Here is a 24,948-nt window from a genome sequence, read left to right as displayed (position 1 = left end):
ATGATATGTACAGCGTAGACATACTAGAATGATATGTACAGCAATAGATATACTAGAATGATATGTACAGCAGTAGATATACTAGGAATGATATGTACAGCAGTAGATATACTAGGAATGATATGTACAGCAGTAGACATACTAGAATGATATAAACAGCAGTAGACATACTAGAATGATATGTACAGCAGTAGATATACTAGGAATGATATGTACAGCATTAGATATACTAGGAATGATATGTACAGCAGTAGATATACTAGAATGATATGTACAGCAGTAGATATACTAGGAATGATATGTACAGCAGTAGATATACTAGAATGATATGTACAGCAGTAGATATACTAGAATGATATGTACAGCAGTAGATATACTAGGAATGATATGTACAGCAGTAGATATACTAGGAATGATATGTACAGCAGTAGATATACTAGAATGACATGTACAGCAGTAGATATACTATAATGATATGTACAGCAGTAGATATACTAGAATGACATGTACAGCAGTAGACATACTAGAATGATATGTACAGCAGTAGATATACTAGAATGATATGTACAGCAGTAGACATACTAGAATGATATGTACAGCAGTAGATATACTAGGAATGATATGTACAGCAGTATATATACTAGAATGATATAAACAGCAGTAGATATACTAGAATGATATGTACAGCAGTAGATATACTAGAATGATATGTACAGCAGTAGATATACTAGAATGATATGTACAGCAGTAGATATACTAGAATGATATGTACAGCAGTAGACATACTAGAATGATATGTACAGCAGTAGATATACTAGAATGATATGTACAGCAGTAGATATACTAGGAATGATATGTACAGCAGTAGATATACTAGAATGATATGTACAGCAGTAGATATACTAGAATGATATGTACAGCAGTAGATATACTAGAATGATACGTACAGCAGTAGATATACTAGAAATGATATGTACAGCAGTAGATATACTAGAATGATATGTACAGCAGTAGATATACTAGAATGATATGTGCAGCAGTAGATATACTAGAATGATATGTACAGCAGTAGATATACTAGAATGATATGTACAGCAGTAGATATACTAGGAATGATATGTACAGCAGTAGATATACTAGAATGATATGTACAGCAGTAGATATACTAGGAATGATATGTACAGCAGTAGATATACAAGGAATGATATGTACAGCAGTAGATATACAAGGAATGATATGTACAGCAGTAGATATACTAGAATGATATGTACAGCAGTAGATATACTAGAATGATATGTACAGCAGTAGATATACTAGGAATGATATGAACAGCAGTAGATATACTAGGAATGATATGTACAGCAGTAGATATACTAGAATGATATAAACAGCAGTAGATATACCAGGAATGATATGTACAGCAGTAGATATACTAGAATGATATGTACAGCAGTAGATATACTAGGAATGATATGTACAGCAGTAGATATACTAGGAATGATATGTACAGCAGTAGACATACTAGAATGATATGTACAGCAATAGATATACTAGAATGATATGTACAGCAGTAGATATACTAGGAATGATATGTACAGCAGTAGATATACTAGGAATGATATGTACAGCAGTAGACATACTAGAATGATATAAACAGCAGTAGACATACTAGAATGATATGTACAGCAGTAGATATACTAGGAATGATATGTACAGCATTAGATATACTAGGAATGATATGTACAGCAGTAGATATACTAGAATGATATGTACAGCAGTAGATATACTAGAATGATATGTACAGCAGTAGATATACTAGAATGATATGTACAGCAGTAGATATACTAGGAATGATATGTACAGCAGTAGATATACTAGGAATGATATGTACAGCAGTAGATATACTAGAATGACATGTACAGCAGTAGATATACTATAATGATATGTACAGCAGTAGATATACTAGAATGACATGTACAGCAGTAGACATACTAGAATGATATGTACAGCAGTAGATATACTAGAATGATATGTACAGCAGTAGACATACTAGAATGATATGTACAGCAGTAGACATACTAGAATGATATGTCCAGCAGTAGATATACTAGGAATGATATGTACAGCAGTAGATATACTAGGAATGATATGTACAGCAGTATATATACTAGAATGATATGTACATATATATATCGAGAATACAGTATTTATAAACACACTACAAAACCCCATGGCAATTGGATTGAATTCCAAAGACCGGATATATATATATGTGTACTGTATATGATGGTGTGTATAGACAGTATAGACAGTAGTTATATAGGATGGTGTGTATAGACAGTATAGACAGTAGTTATATAGGATGGTGTGTATAGACAGTAGTTATATAGGATGGTGTGTATAGACAGTATAGACAGTAGTTATATAGGATGGTGTGTATAGACAGTAGTTATATAGGATGGTGTGTATAGACAGTAGTTATATAGGATGGTGTGTATAGACAGTAGTTATACAGGATGGTGTGTATAGACAGTAGTTATATAGGATGGTGTGTATAGACAGAATAGACAGTAGTTATATAGGATGGTGTGTATAGACAGTATAGACAGTAGTTATATAGGATGGTGTGTATAGACAGTAGTTATATAGGATGGTGTGTATAGACAGTAGTTATATAGGATGGTGTGAATAGACAGTAGTTATATAGGATGGTGTGTATAGACAGTATAGACAGAAGTTATATAGGATGGTGTGTATAGACAGTATAGACAGTAGTTATAGACAGTAGTTATATAGGATGGTGTGTATAGACAGTAGTTATATAGGATGGTGTGTATAGACAGTAGTTATATAGGATGGTGTGTATAGACAGTATAGACAGAAGTTATATAGGATGGTGTGTATAGACAGTATAGACAGTAGTTATACAGGATGGTGTGTATAGACAGTAGTTATATAGGATGGTGTGTATAGACAGTAGTTACATAGGATGGTGTGTATAGACAGTATAGACAGTAGTTATATAGGATGGTGTGTATAGACAGTAGTTATATAGGATGGTGTGTATAGACAGTAGTTATATAGGATGGTGTGTATAGACAGTATAGACAGTAGTTATACAGGATGGTGTGTATAGACAGTAGTTATATAGGATGGTGTGTATAGACAGTATAGACAGTAGTTATATAGGATGGTGTGTATAGACAGTAGTTATATAGGATGGTGTGTATAGACAGTATAGACAGTAGTTATATAGGATGGTGTGTATAGACAGTAGTTATATAGGATGGTGTGTATAGACAGTAGTTATATAGGATGGTGTGTATAGACAGTAGTTATACAGGATGGTGTGTATAGACAGTAGTTATATAGGATGGTGTGTATAGACAGTATAGACAGTAGTTATATAGGATGGTGTGTATAGACAGTAGTTATACAGGATGGTGTGTATAGACAGTAGTTATATAGGATGGTGTGAATAGACAGTAGTTATATAGGATGATGTGTATAGACAGTAGTTATATAGGATGGTGTGTATAGACAGTAGTTATATAGGATGGTGTGTATAGACTGTAGTTATATAGGATGGTGTGTATAGACAGTAGTTATATAGGATGGTGTGTATAGACACTATAGACAGTAGTTATATAGGATGGTGTGTATAGACAGTAGTTATATAGGATGGTGTGTATAGACAGTATAGACAGTAGTTATACAGGATGGTGTGTATAGACAGTAGTTATATAGGATGGTGTGTATAGACAGTAGTTATATAGGATGGTGTGTATAGACAGTAGTTGTATAGGATGGTGTGTATAGACAGTAGTTATATAGGATGGTGTGTATAGACAGTAGTTATACAGGATGGTGTGTATAGACAGTAGTTATATAGGATGGTGTGTATAGACAGTATGGACAGTAGTTTAACCTTTAAGTCTTTACTGAAGACTTATCTCTTCAGTAGGTCCTATGATTAAGTGTAGTCTGGCCCAGGGGTGTGAAGGTGAACGGAAAGGCTGGAGCAACGAACCGCCCTTGCTGTCTCTGCCTGGCCGGTTTCCCCTCTTTCCACTGGGATTCTCTGCCTCTAACCCTTTTACAGGGGCTGAGTCACTGGCTTACTGGTGTTCTTCCATGCCGTCCCTGGGAGGGGTGCGTCACTTGAGTGGGTTGAGTCACTGACGTGGTCTTCCTGTCTGGGTTGGCGCCCCCCCCTTGGGCTGTGCCGTGGCAGAGATCTTTGTGGGCTATACTCGGCCTTGTCCCGGGATGGTATGTTGGTGGTTGGAGATATCCCTCCAGTGGTGTGGAGGCTGTGCTTTGGCAAAGTGGGTGGGGTTATATCCTACCTGTTTGGCCCTGTCCGGGGGTTTCATCGGATGGGGCCACAGTGTCTCCTGACCCCTCCTGTCTCAGCCTCTAGTATTTATGCTGCAGTAGTTCGTGTCGGGGGGCTAGGGTCAGTCTGTCACATCTGGAGTATTTCTCTTGTCTTTTCCGGTGTCCTGTGTGAATTTTAAATATGCTCTCTCTAATTCTCTCTTTCTCTTTCTTTCTTTCTCTCTCTCGGAGGACCTGAGCCCTAGGACCATGCCTCAGGACTACCTGGCTTGATGACTCCTTGCTGTCCCCAGTTCACCTGGCCGTGCTGCTGCTCCAGTTCCAACTGTTCTGCCTGCAGCTATGGAACCCTGACCTGTTCACCGGACGTGCTACCTGTCCCAGACCTGCTGTCCCAGACCTGCTGGAACCCTGACCTGTTCACCGGACGTGCTACCTGTCCCAGACCTGCTGTCCCAGACCTGCTGGAACCCTGACCTATTCACCGGACGTGCTACCTGTCCCAGACCTGCTGTTTTCAACTCTCTAGAGACAGCAGGAGCGGTAGAGATACTCTCAAAGATCGGCTATGAAAAAGCCAACTGACACTTACTCTTGTGTTATTGACTTGTTGCACCCTCGACAACTACTATGATTATTATTATTTGACAATGCTGGTAATTTATGAACATTTGAATATCTAGGCCATGTGCTGTTATAATCTCCACCCGGCACAGCCAGAAGAGGACTGGCCACCCCTCATAGCCTGGTTCCTCTCTAGGTTTCTTCCTGGGTTCTGGCCTTTCTAGGGAGTTTTTCCTAGCCACCGTGCTTCTACACCTGCATTGCTTGCTGTTTGGGGTTTTAGGCTGGGTTTCTGTACAGCACTTTGTGATATCAGCTGATGTAAGAAGGGCTTTATAAATAAATTTGATTTGATTTGATTAGTTATATAGATGGTGTGTATAGACAGTAGTTATATAGGATGGTGTGTATAGACAGTAGTTATATAGGATGGTGTGTATAGACAGTAGTTATATAGGATGGTGTGTATAGACAGTAGTTATATAGGATGGTGTGTATAGACAGTATAGACAGTAGTTATAAAGGATGGTGTGTATAGACAGTAGTTATATAGGATGGTGTGTATAGACAGTAGTTATATAGGATGGTGTGTATAGACAGTAGTTATATAGGATGGTGCATATAGACAGTAGTTATATAGGATGGTGTGTATAGACAGTACAGACAGTAGTTATATAGGATGGTGTGTAAAGACAGTAGTTATATAGGATGGTGTGTATAGACAGTAGTTATATAGGATGGTGTGTATAGACAGTAGTTATATAGGATGGTGTGTATAGACAGTATAGACAGTAGTTATATAGGATGGTGTGTATAGACAGACTAGACAGTAGTTATATAGGATGGTGTGTATAGACAGTAGTTATATAGGATGGTGTGTATAGACAGTAGTTATATAGGATGGTGTGTATAGACAGTAGTTATATAGGATGGTGTGTATAGACAGACTAGACAGTAGTTATATAGGATGGTGTGTATAGACAGTAGTTATATATGATGGTGTGTATAGACAGTAGTTATATAGGATGGTGTGTATAGACAGTATAGACAGTAGTTATATAGGATGGTGTGTATAGACAGTATAGACAGTAGTTATATAGGATGGTGTGTATAGACAGTAGTTATATAGGATGGTGTGTATAGACAGTATAGACAGTAGTTATATAGGATGGTGTGTATAGACAGTAGTTATATAGGATGGTGTGTATAGACAGTAGTTATATAGGATGTGTGTATAGACAGTATAGACAGTAGTTATACAGGATGGTGTGTATAGACAGTAGTTATATAGGATGGTGTGTATAGACAGTATAGACAGTAGTTATATAGGATGGTGTGTATAGACAGTAGTTATATAGGATGGTGTGTATAGACAGTAGTTATAGAGGATGGTGTGTATAGACAGTAGTTATACAGGATGGTGTGTATAGACAGTAGTTATATAGGATGGTGTGTATAGACAGAATAGACAGTAGTTATATATGATGGTGTGTATAGACAGTATAGACAGTAGTTATATAGGATGGTGTGTATAGACAGTAGTTATATAGGATGGTGTGTATAGACAGTAGTTATATAGGATGGTGTGAATAGACAGTAGTTATATAGGATGGTGTGTATAGACAGTATAGACAGTAGTTATATAGGATGGTGTGTATAGACAGTAGTTATATAGGATGGTGTGTATAGACAGTAGTTATATAGGATGGTGTGTATAGACAGTAGTTATACAGGATGGTGTATATAGACAGTATAGACAGTAGTTATATAGGATGGTGTGTATAGACAGTATAGACAGTAGTTATACAGGATGGTGTGTATAGACAGTAGTTATATAGGATGGTGTGTATAGACAGTATAGACAGTAGTTATATAGGATGGTGTGTATAGACAGTAGTTATATAGGATGGTGTGTATAGACAGTAGTTATATAGGATGGTGTGTATAGACAGTATAGACAGTAGTTATATAGGATGGTGTGTATAGACAGTATAGACAGTAGTTATACAGGATGGTGTGTATAGACAGTAGTTATATAGGATGGTGTGTATAGACAGTAGTTATATAGGATGGTGTGTATAGACAGTATAGACAGTAGTTATATAGGATGGTGTGTATAGACAGTAGTTATATAGGATGGTGTGTATAGACAGTAGTTATATAGGATGGTGTGTATAGACAGTAGTTATATAGGATGGTGTGTATAGACAGTATAGACAGTAGTTATATAGGATGGTGTGTATAGACAGTAGTTATACAGGATGGTGTGTATAGACAGTAGTTATATAGGATGGTGTGAATAGACAGTAGTTATATAGGATGATGTGTATAGACAGTAGTTATATAGGATGGTGTGTATAGACAGTAGTTATATAGGATGGTGTGTATAGACAGTAGTTATATAGGATGGTGTGTATAGACAGTAGTTATATAGGATGGTGTGTATAGACTGTAGTTATATAGGATGGTGTGTATAGACAGTAGTTATATAGGATGGTGTGTATAGACAGTATAGACAGTAGTTATATAGGATGGTGTGTATAGACAGTAGTTATATAGGATGGTGTGTATAGACAGTATAGACAGTAGTTATACAGGATGGTGTGTATAGACAGTAGTTATATAGGATGGTGTGTATAGACAGTAGTTATATAGGATGGTGTGTATAGACAGTAGTTGTATAGGATGGTGTGTATAGACAGTAGTTATATAGGATGGTGTGTATAGACAGTAGTTATACAGGATGGTGTGTATAGACAGTAGTTATATAGGATGGTGTGTATAGACAGTATGGACAGTAGTTTAACCTTTAAGTCTTTACTGAAGACTTATCTCTTCAGTAGGTCCTATGATTAAGTGTAGTCTGGCCCAGGGGTGTGAAGGTGAACGGAAAGGCTGGAGCAACGAACCGCCCTTGCTGTCTCTGCCTGGCCGGTTTCCCCTCTTTCCACTGGGATTCTCTGCCTCTAACCCTTTTACAGGGGCTGAGTCACTGGCTTACTGGTGTTCTTCCATGCCGTCCCTGGGAGGGGTGCGTCACTTGAGTGGGTTGAGTCACTGACGTGGTCTTCCTGTCTGGGTTGGCGCCCCCCCCTTGGGCTGTGCCGTGGCAGAGATCTTTGTGGGCTATACTCGGCCTTGTCCCGGGATGGTATGTTGGTGGTTGGAGATATCCCTCCAGTGGTGTGGAGGCTGTGCTTTGGCAAAGTGGGTGGGGTTATATCCTACCTGTTTGGCCCTGTCCGGGGGTTTCATCGGATGGGGCCACAGTGTCTCCTGACCCCTCCTGTCTCAGCCTCTAGTATTTATGCTGCAGTAGTTCGTGTCGGGGGGCTAGGGTCAGTCTGTCACATCTGGAGTATTTCTCTTGTCTTTTCCGGTGTCCTGTGTGAATTTTAAATATGCTCTCTCTAATTCTCTCTTTCTCTTTCTTTCTTTCTCTCTCTCGGAGGACCTGAGCCCTAGGACCATGCCTCAGGACTACCTGGCTTGATGACTCCTTGCTGTCCCCAGTTCACCTGGCCGTGCTGCTGCTCCAGTTCCAACTGTTCTGCCTGCAGCTATGGAACCCTGACCTGTTCACCGGACGTGCTACCTGTCCCAGACCTGCTGTCCCAGACCTGCTGGAACCCTGACCTATTCACCGGACGTGCTACCTGTCCCAGACCTGCTGTTTTCAACTCTCTAGAGACAGCAGGAGCGGTAGAGATACTCTCAAAGATCGGCTATGAAAAAGCAAACTGACACTTACTCTTGTGTTACTGACTTGTTGCACCCTCGACAACTACTATGATTATTATTATTTGACAATGCTGGTAATTTATGAACATTTGAATATCTAGGCCATGTGCTGTTATAATCTCCACCCGGCACAGCCAGAAGAGGACTGGCCACCCCTCATAGCCTGGTTCCTCTCTAGGTTTCTTCCTGGGTTCTGGCCTTTCTAGGGAGTTTTTCCTAGCCACCGTGCTTCTACACATGCATTGCTTGCTGTTTGGGGTTTTAGGCTGGGTTTCTGTACAGCACTTTGTGATATCAGCTGATGTAAGAAGGGCTTTATAAATAAATTTGATTTGATTTGATTAGTTATATAGATGGTGTGTATAGACAGTAGTTATATAGGATGGTGTGTATAGACAGTATAGACAGTAGTTATAAAGGATGGTGTGTATAGACAGTAGTTATATAGGATGGTGTGTATAGACAGTAGTTATATAGGATGGTGTGTATAGACAGTATAGACAGTAGTTATATAGGATGGTGTGTATAGACAGTAGTTATATAGGATGGTGTGTATAGACAGTAGTTATATAGGATGGTGTGTATAGACAGTAGTTATATAGGATGGTGTGTATTGACAGTAGTTATATAGGATGGTGTGTATAGACAGTATAGACAGTAGTTATAAAGAGATGGTGTGTATAGACAGTAGTTATATAGGATGGTGTGTATAGACAGTAGTTATATAGGATGGTGTGTATAGACAGTAGTTATATAGGATGGTGTGTATAGACAGTAGTTATATAGGATGGTGTGTATAGACAGTAGTTATATAGGATGGTGTGTATAGACAGTAGTTATATAGGATGGTGTGTATAGACAGTATAGACAGTAGTTATATAGGATGGTGTGTATAGACAGACTAGACAGTAGTTATATAGGATGGTGTGTATAGACAGTAGTTATATAGGATGGTGTGTATAGACAGTATAGACAGTAGTTATATAGGATGGTGTGTATAGACAGTAGTTATATAGGATGGTGTGTATAGACAGTAGTTATATAGGATGGTGTGTATTGACAGTAGTTATATAGGATGGTGTCGTATAGACAGTAGTTATATAGGATGGTGTGTATAGACAGTATAGACAGTAGTTATATAGGATGGTGTGTATAGACAGACTAGACAGTAGTTATATAGGATGGTGTGTATAGACAGTAGTTATATAGGATGGTGTGTATAGACAGTAGTTATATAGGATGGTGTGTATAGACAGTAGTTATATAGGATGGTGTGTATAGACAGTAGCTATATAGGATGGTGTGTATAGACAGTAGTTATATAGGATGGTGTGTATAGACAGTAGTTATATAGGATGGTGTGTATTGACAGTAGTTATATAGGATGGTGTGTATAGACAGTATAGACAGTAGTTATAAAAAGATGGTGTGTATAGACAGTAGTTATATAGGATGGTGTGTATAGACAGTAGTTATATAGGATGGTGTGTATAGACAGTAGTTATATAGGATGGTGTGTATAGACAGTAGTTAAATAGGATGGTGTGTATAGACAGTATAGACAGTAGTTATATAGGATGGTGTGTATAGACAGTAGTTATATAGGATGGTGTGTATAGACAGTAGTTATATAGGATGGTGTGTATAGACAGTAGTTATATAGGATGGTGTGTATAGACAGTATAGACAGTAGTTAATCAGGATGGTGTGTATAGACAGACTAGACAGTAGTTATATAGGATGGTGTGTATAGACAGTATAGACAGTAGTTATACAGGATGGTGTGTATAGACAGACTAGACAGTAGTTATATAGGATGGTGTGTATAGACAGTATAGACAGTAGTTATATAGGATGGTGTGTATAGACAGTATAGACAGTAGTTATATAGGATGGTGTGTATAGACAGTAGTTATATAGGATGGTGTGTATAGACAGTAGTTATATAGGATGGTGTGTATAGACAGTAGTTATATAGGATGGTGTGTATTGACAGTAGTTATATAGGATGGTGTGTATAGACAGTATAGACAGTAGTTATAAAAAGATGGTGTGTATAGACAGTAGTTATATAGGATGGTGTGTATAGACAGTAGTTATATAGGATGGTGTGTATAGACAGTAGTTATATAGGATGGTGTGTATTGACAGTAGTTAAATAGGATGGGGTGTATAGACAGTATAGACAGTAGTTATATAGGATGGTGTGTATAGACAGTAGTTATATAGGATGGTGTGTATAGACAGTAGTTATATAGGATGGTGTGTATAGACAGTAGTTATATAGGATGGTGTGTATAGACAGTAGCTATATAGGATGGTGTGTATAGACAGTAGTTATATAGGATGGTGTGTATAGACAGTAGTTATATAGGATGGTGTGTATTGACAGTAGTTATATAGGATGGTGTGTATAGACAGTATAGACAGTAGTTATAAAAAGATGGTGTGTATAGACAGTAGTTATATAGGATGGTGTGTATAGACAGTAGTTATATAGGATGGTGTGTATAGACAGTAGTTATATAGGATGGTGTGTATAGACAGTAGTTAAATAGGATGGTGTGTATAGACAGTATAGACAGTAGTTATATAGGATGGTGTGTATAGACAGTAGTTATATAGGATGGTGTGTATAGACAGTAGTTATATAGGATGGTGTGTATAGACAGTAGTTATATAGGATGGTGTGTATAGACAGTATAGACAGTAGTTATATAGGATGGTGTGTATAGACAGACTAGACAGTAGTTATATAGGATGGTGTGTATAGACAGTAGTTATATAGGATGGTGTGTATAGACAGTAGTTATATAGGATGGTGTGTATAGACAGTAGTTATATAGGATGGTGTGTATAGACAGTATAGACAGTAGTTATATAGGATGGTGTGTATAGACAGTATAGACTGTAGTTATATAGGATGGTGTGTATAGACAGTAGTTATATAGGATGGTGTGTATAGACAGTAGTTATATAGGATGGTGTGTATAGACAGTAGTTATATAGGATGGTGTGTATAGACAGTATAGACAGTAGTTATATAGGATGGTGTGTATAGACAGTATAGACAGTAGTTATATAGGATGGTGTGTATAGACAGTATAGACAGTAGTTATATAGGATGGTGTGTATAGACAGTAGTTATATAGGATGGTGTGTATAGACAGTAGTTATATAGGATGGTGTGTATAGACAGTAGTTATATAGGATGGTGTGTATAGACAGTATAGACAGTAGTTATATAGGATGGTGTGTATAGACAGTATAGACAGTAGTTATATAGGATGGTGTGTATAGACAGTAGTTATATAGGATGGTGTCTATAGACAGTAGTTATATAGGATGGTGTCTATAGACAGTAGTTATATAGGATGGTGTGTATAGACAGTAGTTATATAGGATGGTGTGTATAGACAGTAGTTATATAGGATGGTGTGTATAGACAGTATAGACAGTAGTTATATAGGATGGTGTGTATAGACAGTATAGACAGTAGTTATATAGGATGGTGTGTATAGACAGTAGTTATATAGGATGGTGTGTATAGACAGTATAGACAGTAGTTATATAGGATGGTGTGTATAGACAGTATAGACAGTAGTTATATAGGATGGTGTGTATAGACAGTAGTTATATAGGATGGTGTGTATAGACAGTAGTTATATAGGATGGTGTGTATAGACAGTAGTTATATAGGATGGTGTGTATAGACAGTAGTTATATAGGATGGTGTGTATAGACAGTATAGACAGTAGTTATATAGGATGGTGTGTATAGACAGTATAGACAGTAGTTATATAGGATGGTGTGTATAGACAGTAGTTATATAGGATGGTGTGTATAGACAGTAGTTATATAGGATGGTGTGTATAGACAGTATAGACAGTAGTTATATAGGATGGTGTGTATAGACAGTAGTTATATAGGATGGTGTGTATAGACAGTAGTTATATAGGATGGTGTGTATAGACAGTAGTTATATAGGATGGTGTGTATAGACAGTAGTTATATAGGATGGTGTGTATAGACAGTAGTTATATAGGATGGTGTGTATAGACAGTAGTTATATAGGATGGTGTGTATAGACAGTAGTTATATAGGATGGTGTGTATAAACAGTAGTTATATAGGATGGTGTGTATAGACAGTAGTTATATAGGATGGTGTGTATAGACAGTAGTTATATAGGATGGTGTGTATAGACAGTAGTTATATAGGATGGTGTGTAAAGACAGTAGTTATATAGGATGGTGTGTATAGACAGTATAGACAGTAGTTATATAGGATGGTGTGTATAGACAGTAGTTATATAGGATTGTGTGTATAGACAGTAGTTATATAGGATGGTGTGTATAGACAGTATATACAGTAGTTATATAGGATGGTGTGTATAGACAGTAGTTATATAGGATGGTGTGTATAGACAGTAGTTATATAGGATGGTGTGTATAGACAGTAGTTATATAGGATGGTGTGTATAGACAGTAGTTATATAGGATGGTGTGTATAGACAGTATAGACAGTAGTTATATAGGATGGTGTGTATAGACAGTAGTTATATAGGATGGTGTGTATAGACAGTAGTTATATAGGATGGTGTGTATAGACAGTAGTTATATAGGATGGTGTGTATAGACAGTAGTTATATAGGATGGTGTGTATAGACAGTAGTTATATAGGATGGTGTGTATAGACAGTAGTTATATAGGATGGTGTGTATAGACAGTATAGACAGTAGTTATATAGGATGAGCCTTGACTAGAATACAGTATATACATATAAAGTGTGTAAAACAGTATGTAAACATTATTCAGGTGACCCGTGTTGAATGACTATGTACACAGGGCAGCAGGTCTCTAAGGTGCAGGGTAGAGTACTGGGTGGTAGCCGGCTTGTAAGTGTCTAAGGTTCAGGGCAAGGTCCTTGCGGTTTAGAACGTTGGGCCAGTAACCGAAAGGTTGCTGGATCGAATCCCTGAGCCGGAAAAATCTGCCGTTCTGCCCTTGAGCAAGGGAGTTAAAACCTCTTTGGGCTAGGGGGCGGTATTTTGACGTCCGGATGAAAAGCGTGCCCCAAAATAAACTGCCTGCTACTCAGGCCCAGAAGCTAGGATATGCATATAATTGGTTGATTTGGATAGAAAACACTCTAAAGTTTCTAAAACTGTTACAATAATGTCTGTGAGTATAATAGAACTGAAATGGCAGGCGAAACCCCGAGGACAAACTATCCCCCCCCCAAAAAAAATCATCCTACCACTGATTTCAATGGCTGGCTCTTTTATAATAGGGCGAAATCGTGCCCGATTGCAGTTCCTAGGGCTTCCACTAGATGTCAACAGTCTTCAGAAAGAGTTTCAGGCTGGTTTTTGGAAAAATGAGCCAGAAACTGTAGTTTTTCTAGGTGTCTCCCATTTTGGCTGTAGTGTTTCCAAGCGCGTGAATGACAGCGCGTTCTTTGGTATTTTTCTCTGGTAAAGACAATAACGATTCTCTGTCTTAAATTTGATCGTTTATTTACGTATTAGGGTACCTATTGTTTGATTATAAACATTGATTGACTTGTTTGGATAAGTTTATTGGTAACGTTTTGGATTCATTTCGTATGCATTTTGAAGGAGGGAAACCAAGGGAATCATTGACTGAAGCGTGCCAGCTAGACTGAGTTTTTATGGATATAAAGGAGGACATTATCGAACAAAAGGACCATTTGTAATATAACTGGGACCTTTTGGAGTGCCAACAGAAGAAGATCTTCAACGGTAAGGCATATATTATATCGCTATTTTTCGTGTCGCAACTCCCTGGTTAAAAATGATTTGTTATGCTTTTGTGTGCTGGGCGCTTTTCTCAGATAATCGCATGGTTTGCTTTCACCGTAAAGCCTTTTTGAAATCTGACACGGCGGCTGGATTAACAACAAGGTAAGCTTTATTTTGATGTATTGCACTTGTGATTTCATGAAAGTTAAATATTTATAGTAATTTAAGTAGCGTCCCACAGATCCGCAAGAAGTTCCAACCCCCAAACAACAATTGCTCCCTGGGCGCCGATGACGTGGATGTCGATTAAGACAGCCCCCCCCTTACCTCTCTGATTCAGAGGGTTGGGTTAAATGCGGAAGACACATTTCAGTTGAATGCATTCAGTTGGACAACTGACTAGGTATCTCCTTCCTTTTAGTGGGCAGAAGCTGACTAGTGGTGACTGTTTAACAGTCTGATGGCTGGAGATTGAAGCTGTTTATCAGACTCTTGTTCCCAGCTTTGATGCACCTGTACAGTCCCCTCCTTCTAGATGGTAGCGGGGTGAACAGGCCGTGGCTCGGGTGGTTGATGTCTTTGATGATCTTCTTGGCCCTTCCTGTGACATCGGGTGCTGTTGGTGTCCTGGAGGGCAGATAGTTTGCCCCCGGTGGTGTATTGGGCTGACTGCACCACCCTCTGGAGGGCCCTGCGGTTGCGGATGGTGCAGTTGCCGTACCAGGCGATGATACAACCCAAAGTTATTTTATGCTTTTTTTTATTCATTGAGGCACCCAAGACCTTTCACAATGCATACAAGTGTTTGTGAATGAGTGTGTTTGTACATCCACCTCTTCTTCTGTCCTCCACCAGCATCTATAGAAGTTTCTGAGGGTTTTAGGAGCAAAGACGAATTTCTTCCACCTCCTAATGTCGAAGATGCCTTTTGCGCCTTCTTCACCACACTGTCCGTGTGAAGGGACCATTTCGGGTCTTCAGTGATGTGTACGCCGAGGAACGAAGCTTTTTGACCCTCTCCGCTGCGGCCCGTCGATGTGGATGCCGTCTCCTGTAGTCCACGATCAGCTCCTTCGTTTTGTTGATGTTGAGGGAGAGGTTATTTTTCCCTGGTATCACTCCACCAGAGCTCCCACCTTCTCCCTTTAGGCTGTCTCATTGTTGTTAGTAATCAAGCCTACGCCTGTTGTGTCGTCAGCAAACATGATGATTGAGTTGGAGACGTGAGTGAACAGGGAGTACAGGAGGGGGCTGAGCACGCACCCCTGTGGGGCCCCCATGGGGCCCCCGTGTTGAGGATCAGTGTGGCGGGGGTGTGTGTGTGTGTGTACCTTTCTGTGTGGACTGGGGGAGCCCGGCTGGAAGTCCAGAGCTAGGTAGTCCACATTACCACACTTCCTAGGGGCGGGGCTGCTGGTACCACTCACTGCTGGAGAGGTAGACGCTGGGTTCTGCTGATGGAGGGCAGAGAAGAAGAGGGGGCGTGTAAACACACACATGGGTAACACTTGAATTCATTTATAGTAACCCTGGACTGTAGATATACCTTAGATACTTCATAGTAACCCTCTTCTAGACGAACTGCGGCCCACACAAAGGTACAACACTCATTAACCAAGACAAATACACTATACAGTATTCAGACCACTTGACTTTTTCCACATTTTGTTACGTTACAGCCGTATTCTAAAATTGATTAAATAACTTTTTTCCCCTCATCAATCTACACACATTACCCCATAATGGCATCACAATACCCCATAATGGCATCACAATAACCCATAATGACATCACTATTATAATATATATATATATATATATATATATTTTTTTTTTTTAATCAATTGAATTGTAGAATAAGGCTGTAAAATAACAAAATGTGGAAAAAGTCAAGGGGTCTGAATACTTTCCAAATGCACTGTACAGGGGCAGGAAGTTTATAATGTTTCCATGGAATATGTCCAGGATAAACTGAGGCCATGTTAATGGGTAAACATAGGATACAATTCAATCATAAAGACAAAACATAATACACTGATCTGTAGTCCCAAATGGCACCCTATTCCCTATATAGCGCTACTTATAGCCCTGTGTCCTCTACTACAGTATGTCAGCTCAGTAAGTCTGCGTCCCAAATGGCACCCTATTCCCTATATAGCGCTACTTATAGCCCTGTGTCCTGTACTACAGTATGTCAGCTCAGTAAGTCTGCGTCCCAAATGGCACCCTATTCCCTATAGGGCACGGATGAAAAGTAGTGAACTACATAGGGTATAGGGTGCATTTGTCCTGTTGTAGGGACTCACCATGGCTACGTAGTTCTCCTCGCTGTCTGCAGAGTCAGTGCTGGTGATACTCTGGGTGGAGATGGGTCTGCAGTGCTGGGAGGACATGCCACCTGAGTTCATAGGCCTGGGAGGAGAGAGAAGAGAGAGGACTGACTCCACATTCTGACCCCTATGGCAGTACTACTGAGACCAGGGAGGCCTGGGAGAAGAGAGAAGAGAGAGGACTGACTCCACATTCTGACCCCTATGGCAGTACTACTGAGACCAGGGAGGCCTGGGAGAAGAGAGAAGACTGTGAGTCTAACTAAAACAAGGTTTATGAGTTCTTCTACGTTTATACCTGGAGTGACAGCAGTCTGGATCCAATAGGATGGATGACTGATATGGGCCATGGGTCAGGTAGCTAGTAGAACTGATATGGGACATGGGTCAGGTAGCTAGTATAACTGATATGGGACATGGGTCGGGTAGCTAGTAGAACTGATATGGGACATGGGTCAGGTAGCTAGTATAACTGATATGGGACTCACATGGGTCAGGTAGCTAGTATAACTGATATGGGACATGGGTCGGGTAGCTAGTATAACTGATATGGGACATGGGTCGGGTAGCTAGTATAACTGATATGGGACATGGGTCGGGTAGCTAGTATAACTGATATGGGACTCACAGGGTCGGGTAGCTAGTAGAACTGATATGGGACATGGGTCGGGTAGCTAGTATAACTGATATGGGACATGGGTCGGGTAGCTGGTATAACTGATATGGGACTCACAGGGTCGGGTAGCTAGTAGAACTGATATGGGACATGGGTCGGGTAGCTAGTATAACTGATATGGGACATGGGTCGGGTAGCTAGTAGAACTGATATGGGACATGGGTCGGGTAGCTAGTATAACTGATATGGGACATGGGTCAGGTAGCTAGTATTACTGATATGGGACATGGGTCAGGTAGCTAGTATAACTGATATGGGACTCACATGGGTCAGGTAGCTAGTATAACTGATATGGGACATGGGTCAGGTAGCTAGTATAACTGATATGGGACATGGGTCAGGTAGCTAGTATAACTGATATGGGACATGGGTCAGGTAGCTAGTAGAACTGATATGGGACATGGGTCAGGTAGCTAGTAGAACTGATATGGGACATGGGTCGGGTAGCTAGTATAACTGATATGGGCCATGGGTCAGGTAGCTAGTATTACTGATATGGGCCATGGGTCAGGTAGCTAGTAGAACTGATATGGGACATGGGTCGGGTAGCTAGAATAACTGATATGGGACTCACATGGGTCGGGTAGCTAGTATAACTGATATGGGACATGGGTCGGGTAGCTAGTATAACTGATATGGGACATGGGTCGGGTAGCTAGTAGAACTGATATGGGACATGGGTCAGGTAGCTAGTAGAACTGATATGGGACATGGGTCAGGTAGCTAGTATAACTGATATGAGACTCACATGGGTCAGGTAGCTAGTAGAACTGATATGGGCCATGGGTCGGGTAGCTAGTATAACTGATATGGGACTCACATGGGTCGGGTAGCTAGTATAACTGATATGGGCCATGGGTCAGGTAGCTAGAATAACTGATATGGGACTCACATGGGTCGGGTAGCTAGTATAACTGATATGGGACATGGGTCGGGTAGCTAGTATAACTGATATGGGCCATGGGTCAGGTAGCTAGTATAACTGATATGGGCCATGGGTCAGGTAGCTAGTATAACTGATATGGGACATGGGTCAGGTAGCTAGTATAACTGATATGAGACTCACATGGGTCAGGTAGCTAGTAGAACTGATATGAGACTCACATGGGTCAGGTAGCTAGTAGAACTGATATGGGCCATGGGTCAGGTAGCTAGAATAACTGATATGGGACTCACATGGGTCGGGTAGCTAGTATAACTGATATGGGACATGGGTCGGGTAGCTAGTATAACTGATATGGGCCATGGGTCAGGTAGCTAGTAGAACTGATATGGGACATGGGTCAGGTAGCTAGTATAACTGATATGGGCCATGGGTCAGGTAGCTAGTAGAACTGATATGGGACATGGGTCAGGTAGCTAGTAGAACTGATATGGGACATGGGTCAGGTAGCTAGTATAACTGATATGGGACTCACATGGGTCAGGTAGCTAGTAGAACTGATATGGGCCATGGGTCGGGTAGCTAGTATAACTGATATGGGCCATGGGTCAGGTAGCTAGTAGAACTGATATGGGACATGGGTCAGGTAGCTAGTATAACTGATATGGGACATGGGTCGGGTAGCTAGTATAACTGATATGGGACATGGGTCAGGTAGCTAGTATAACTGATATGGGACATGGGTCGGGTAGCTAGTAGAACTGATATGGGACATGGGTCAGGTAGCTAGTAGAACTGATATGGGCCATGGGTCAGGTAGCTAGTATAACTGATATGGGACATGGGTCAGGTAGCTAGTATAACTGATATGGGACATGGGTCGGGTAGCTAGTATAACTGATATGGGCCATGGGTCAGGTAGCTAGTATAACTGATATGGGACATGGGTCAGGTAGCTAGTAGAACTGATATGGGACATGGGTCAGGTAGCTAGTATAACTGATATGGGACATGGGTCAGGTAGCTAGTATTACTGATATGGGACATGGGTCAGGTAGCTAGTAGAACTGATATGGGACTCACAGGGTCGGGTAGCTAGTAGAACTGATATGGGACATGGGTCAGGTAGCTAGTATAACTGATATGGGACATGGGTCAGGTAGCTAGTAGAACTGATATGGGACATGGGTTGGGTAGCTAGTATAACTGATATGGGACATGGGTCAGGTAGCTAGTAGAACTGATATGGGACTCACAGGGTCAGGTAGCTAGTATAACTGATATGGGACATGGGTCAGGTAGCTAGTATAACTGATATGGGACATGGGTCGGGTAGCTAGTATAACTGATATGGGACATGGGTCAGGTAGCTAGTATTACTGATATGGGACATGGGTCAGGTAGCTAGTAGAACTGATATGGGACTCACAGGGTCAGGTAGCTAGTATAACTGATATGGGACATGGGTCAGGTAGCTAGTATAACTGATATGGGACATGGGTCAGGTAGCTAGTATAACTGATATGGGACATGGGTCGGGTAGCTAGTAGAACTGATATGGGCCATGGGTCAGGTAGCTAGTATAACTGATATGGGACATGGGTCAGGTAGCTAGTAGAACTGATATGGGACATGGGTCAGGTAGCTAGTATAACTGATATGGGACTCACAGGGTCAGGTAGCTAGTATAACTGATATGGGCCATGGGTCAGGTAGCTAGTAGAACTGATATGGGACATGGGTCAGGTAGCTAGTAGAACTGATATGGGACATGGGTCAGGTAGCTAGTAGAACTGATATGGGACATGGGTCAGGTAGCTAGTAGAACTGATATGAGACTCACATGGGTCAGGTAGCTAGTATAACTGATATGGGCCATGGGTCAGGTAGCTAGCATAACTGATATGGGACATGGGTCAGGTAGCTAGTAGAACTGATATGGGACATGGGTCAGGTAGCTAGTATAACTGATATGAGACTCACATGGGTCAGGTAGCTAGTATAACTGATATGGGACATGGGTCAGGTAGCTAGTAGAACTGATATGGGACTCACAGGGTCGGGTAGCTAGTATAACTGATATGGGACATGGGTCAGGTAGCTAGTAGAACTGATATGGGACATGGGTCAGGTAGCTAGTAGAACTGATATGGGACATGGGTCAGGTAGCTAGTATAACTGATATGGGACATGGGTCAGGTAGCTAGTATAACTGATATGGGACTCACAGGGTCAGGTAGCTAGTATAACTGATATGGGACATGGGTCGGGTAGCTAGTATAACTGATATGGGACATGGGTCAGGTAGCTAGTAGAACTGATATGGGACATGGGTCAGGTAGCTAGTAGAACTGATATGGGACTCACAGGGTCAGGTAGCTAGTATAACTGATATGGGACATGGGTCGGGTAGCTAGTATAACTGATATGGGACATGGGTCAGTTAGCTAGTAGAACTGATATGGGACATGGGTCAGGTAGCTAGTAGAACTGATATGGGACATGGGTCAGGTAGCTAGTATAACTGATATGGGACATGGGTCAGGTAGCTAGTATAACTGATATGGGACATGGGTCAGGTAGCTAGTATAACTGATATGGGACATGGGTCAGGTAGCTAGTAGAACTGATATGGGACATGGGTCAGGTAGCTAGTATAACTGATATGGGCCATGGGTCAGGTAGCTAGTAGAACTGATATGGGACATGGGTCAGGTAGCTAGTATAACTGATATGGGACATGGGTCGGGTAGCTAGTAGAACTGATATGGGACATGGGTCGGGTAGCTAGTATAACTGATATGGGACATGGGTCGGGTAGCTAGTATAACTGATATGGGACATGGGTCGGGTAGCTAGTAGAACTGATATGGGACATGGGTCGGGTAGCTAGTAGAACTGATATGGGACATGGGTCAGGTAGCTAGTATAACTGATATGGGACATGGGTCGGGTAGCTAGTATAACTGATATGGGACATGGGTCAGGTAGCTAGTAGAACTGATATGGGACATGGGTCGGGTAGCTAGTAGAACTGATATGGGACTCACATGGGTCGGGTCCAGGACATGGTGATTGGACTCTTAAATGGGAGCTCATCAATGATGCCATTGTTCCTCAGATCCAGAGGTGTTGGCTTGGCTGAGGACATAAAGAAACAAAACAACTTCATTGTCTTCTCAACTGAGGGCTGTTGGGTTTAGACAGAAATCAGAAATCATATTACATCTGAATGTAGAGGGCTGTTGGGTTTAGACAGAAATCATATTACATCTGAATGTAGAGGGCTGTTGGGTTTAGACAGAAATCAGAAATCATATTACATCTGAATGTAGAGGGCTGTTGGGTTTAGACAGAAATCACAAATCATATTACATCTGAATGTAGAGGGCTGTTGGGTTTAGACAGAAATCAGAAATCATATTACATCTGAATGTAGAGCGCTCCTGGGTTTAGACAGAAATCATATTACATCTGAATGTAGAGGGCTGTTGGATTTAGACAGAAATCATATTACATCTGAATGTAGAGGGCTGTTGGGTTTAGACAGAAATCAGAAATCATATTACATCTGAATGTAGAGGGCTGTTGGGTTTAGACAGAAATCAGAAATCATATTACATCTGAATGTAGAGGGCTGTTGGATTTAGACAGAAATCATATTACATCTGAATGTAGAGCGCTGTTGGATTTAGACAGAAATCAGAAATCATATTACATCTGAATGTAGAGGGCTGTTGGATTTAGACAGAAATCAGAAATCATATTACATCTGAATGTAGAGCGCTCCTGGGTTTAGACAGAAATCATATTACATCTGAATGTAGAGGGCTGTTGGGTTTAGACAGAAATCAGAAATCATATTACATCTGAATGTAGAGCGCTGTTGGGTTTAGACAGAAATCATATTACATCTGAATGTAGAGGGCTGTTGGGTTTAGACAGAAATCATATTACATCTGAATGTAGAGCGCTCCTGGGTTTAGACAGAAATCATATTACATCTGAATGTAGAGGGCTGTTGGATTTAGACAGAAATCAGAAAAAAAGTGTTACAAAAGAACAATATGAAACACAAAGAATGTATAATATGACATAATATGACAGTTTGGTATCATGGCTCTAAAAGAGGAGAGCACGGAAAGCCTCACATCGACTAAGACATGACACTCACATTTCCTGTTGGGTTTGAGGTTGCGATTTATAGGTGGTGGTGTGACGTCACTCAGCCTCCCAGGTCGGTGACACAGCGAGGCGGTACTTCCCTTCCGGGCGGGTAGCGTGGCCGAGAACCCTGGGAAATCAAAGTGGTGCGGCCCGGGGCTCATGGGGATGTAGATGTTTTTGGGGCTGTCCGCCTGGGCGGCGTTGAGGGGAGATGAGCCTGGGTTCATAGGCACATAGTTGTCCTCCGAGTCACCGCTGTCCGAACGTGTCAGAGGAGCCTTTGTTCTCTGACAAGAAACAGACAGTGAAAGTCATGGGGATTGTCTTAGACATGATTATCTCCGTCATCATTATCTCCGACATGATTATCTCCGTCATCATTATCTCCGACATCATTATTTCCGACATCATTATCTCAGACATCATTATTTCCGACATCATTATCTCCATCATCACTATCTCCATCATCACTATCTCCGACATCATTATCTCCATCATCACTATCTCCGTCATCATTATCTCCGACATCATTATTTCCGACATCATTATCTCAGACATCATTATTTCCGACATCATTATCTCCATCATCACTATCTCCGACATCACTATCTCCATCATCACTATCTCCGACATCATTATCTCCATCATCACTATCTCCATCATCACTATCTCCATCATCACTATCTCCGACATCATTATCTCCATCATCACTATCTCCGACATCACTATCTCCATCATCACTATCTCCGACATCATTATCTCCGACATCATTATCTCCATCATCACTATCTCCATCATCACTATCTCCATCATCACTATCTCCGACATCATTATCTCCATCATCACTATCTCCGACATCACTATCTCCGACATCACTATCTCCATCATCACTATCTCCGACATCACTATCTCCGACATCACTATCTCCATCATCACTATCTCCGACATCACTATCTCCATCATCACTATCTCCATCATCACTATCTCCGACATCACTATCTCCATCATCACTATCTCCGACATCATTATCTCCGACATGCAGTCATGATTGTGGGAAAAACAAAGCACATACAAAAAACAAAAAACGAACAATCTGAAATCAACAACAAGATGAAATCAGTCCAGGGGTCTCATGTATCAATCAGGCACAAACCATTCGTTGGGAGCGTGGGATCATTTCCAAGCAAAGTGTGAGATGTATCAAGATGTATGCTTGAGAGTGTGATGACCAAGCGTAGGCACAGTGCCAAGTGGTGGAATAAGGGAACTGTAAAATAAATGTTGAAATTGTAATAATTATATCCTTTTTCAATTTCATTGTATTTACAGTGCATTTGGTAAGTATTCAGACCCCTTGACTTTTTCCTATTTTTTTTTTTACATTACAGCCTTATTCTAAAATGGATTAAATAATTGTTTTCCCTCATTAATCTACACACAATACCCCATAATGACAAAGCAAAAACAGTTTTTTAGAAATGTATTAAAAATAAAAAACGGAAATACCTTATTTACAAAAGTATTCAGAACCTTTGCTATGAGAGTCAAGATTGAGCTCGATTTCGATCAAAAACCAAGCCATGAAGTTGAAGGAATTTCCCGTAGAGCTCCGAGACAGGATTGTGTCGAGGCACAGATCTGCTGAAGGGTACCAAAACATTTCTGCAGCATTGAAGGTCCCCAAATACACAGTGGCCTCCATCATTCTTAAATGGAAGAGGTTTGGAACCACCAAGACTCTTCCAAGAGCTGGCCGCCTGGCCAAACTGAGAAATTGGGGGAGAAGGACCTTGGTCAGGGAGGTGACCAAGAACCTGATGGTCACTCTGACAGAGCTCCAGAGTTCCTCTGTGGAGATGAGAGAACCTTCCAGAAGGACAACCCTCTGCAGCACTCCACCAATCAGGCCTTTATGGTAGAGTGGCCAGACGTTATCCATCCTGTCTAGAGCAGGACTAGGCTTGAGGAACACTAGTACAGATGTTATCCATCCTGTCTAGAGCAGGACTAGGCTTGAGGAACACTAGTACAGACGTTATCCATCCTGTCTAGAGCAGGACTAGGCTTGAGGAACACTAGTACAGATGTTATCCATCCTGTCTAGAGCAGGACTAGGCTTGAGGAACACTAGTACAGACGTTATCCTACCATCCTGTCTAGAGCAGGACTAGGCTTGAGGAACACTAGTACAGATGTTATCCTACCATCCTGTCTAGAGCAGGAATAGGCTTGAGGAACACTAGTACAGATGTTATCCATCCTGTCTAGAGCAGGACTAGGCTTGAGGAACACTAGTACAGACGTTATCCATCCTGTCTAGAGCAGGACTAGGCTTGAGGAACACTAGTACAGATGTTATCCTACCATCCTGTCTAGAGCAGGAATAGGCTTGAGGAACACTAGTACAGATGTTATCCATCCTGTCTAGAGCAGGACTAGACTTGAGGAACACTAGTACAGACGTTATCTTACCATCCTGTCTA

General features: G+C 40.8%; 1 protein-coding gene across 2 annotated transcripts in view; it reads right to left on the bottom strand.

The window, feature by feature from the left end:
* The window catches only part of gab2 (GRB2-associated binding protein 2), a 176,670-nt gene that overhangs the window by 3,992 nt on the left and 147,730 nt on the right, over positions 1 to 24,948 (bottom strand). For both annotated transcript variants that reach the window (XM_045704158.2, XM_045704160.2), the window contains exons 8-11: positions 22,473 to 22,752; positions 21,349 to 21,439; positions 16,716 to 16,821; positions 15,741 to 15,863 (exon numbers count right to left, since the gene is read on the bottom strand). In XM_045704158.2, the coding sequence (XP_045560114.1) occupies positions 15,741 to 15,863; positions 16,716 to 16,821; positions 21,349 to 21,439; positions 22,473 to 22,752 (600 nt within the window). The remainder of the gene's footprint in view (positions 1 to 15,740; positions 15,864 to 16,715; positions 16,822 to 21,348; positions 21,440 to 22,472; positions 22,753 to 24,948) is intronic.

The sequence above is a fragment of the Salmo salar genome, chromosome 20, assembly GCF_965601325.2.
Source record: "Salmo salar chromosome 20, fSalSal1, whole genome shotgun sequence".
Lineage (NCBI taxonomy): Eukaryota > Metazoa > Chordata > Actinopteri > Salmoniformes > Salmonidae > Salmo > Salmo salar.
The sequence above is the reverse complement of the archived record's forward strand: the minus strand, read 5'-3'. Positions and strand labels throughout refer to the sequence as shown.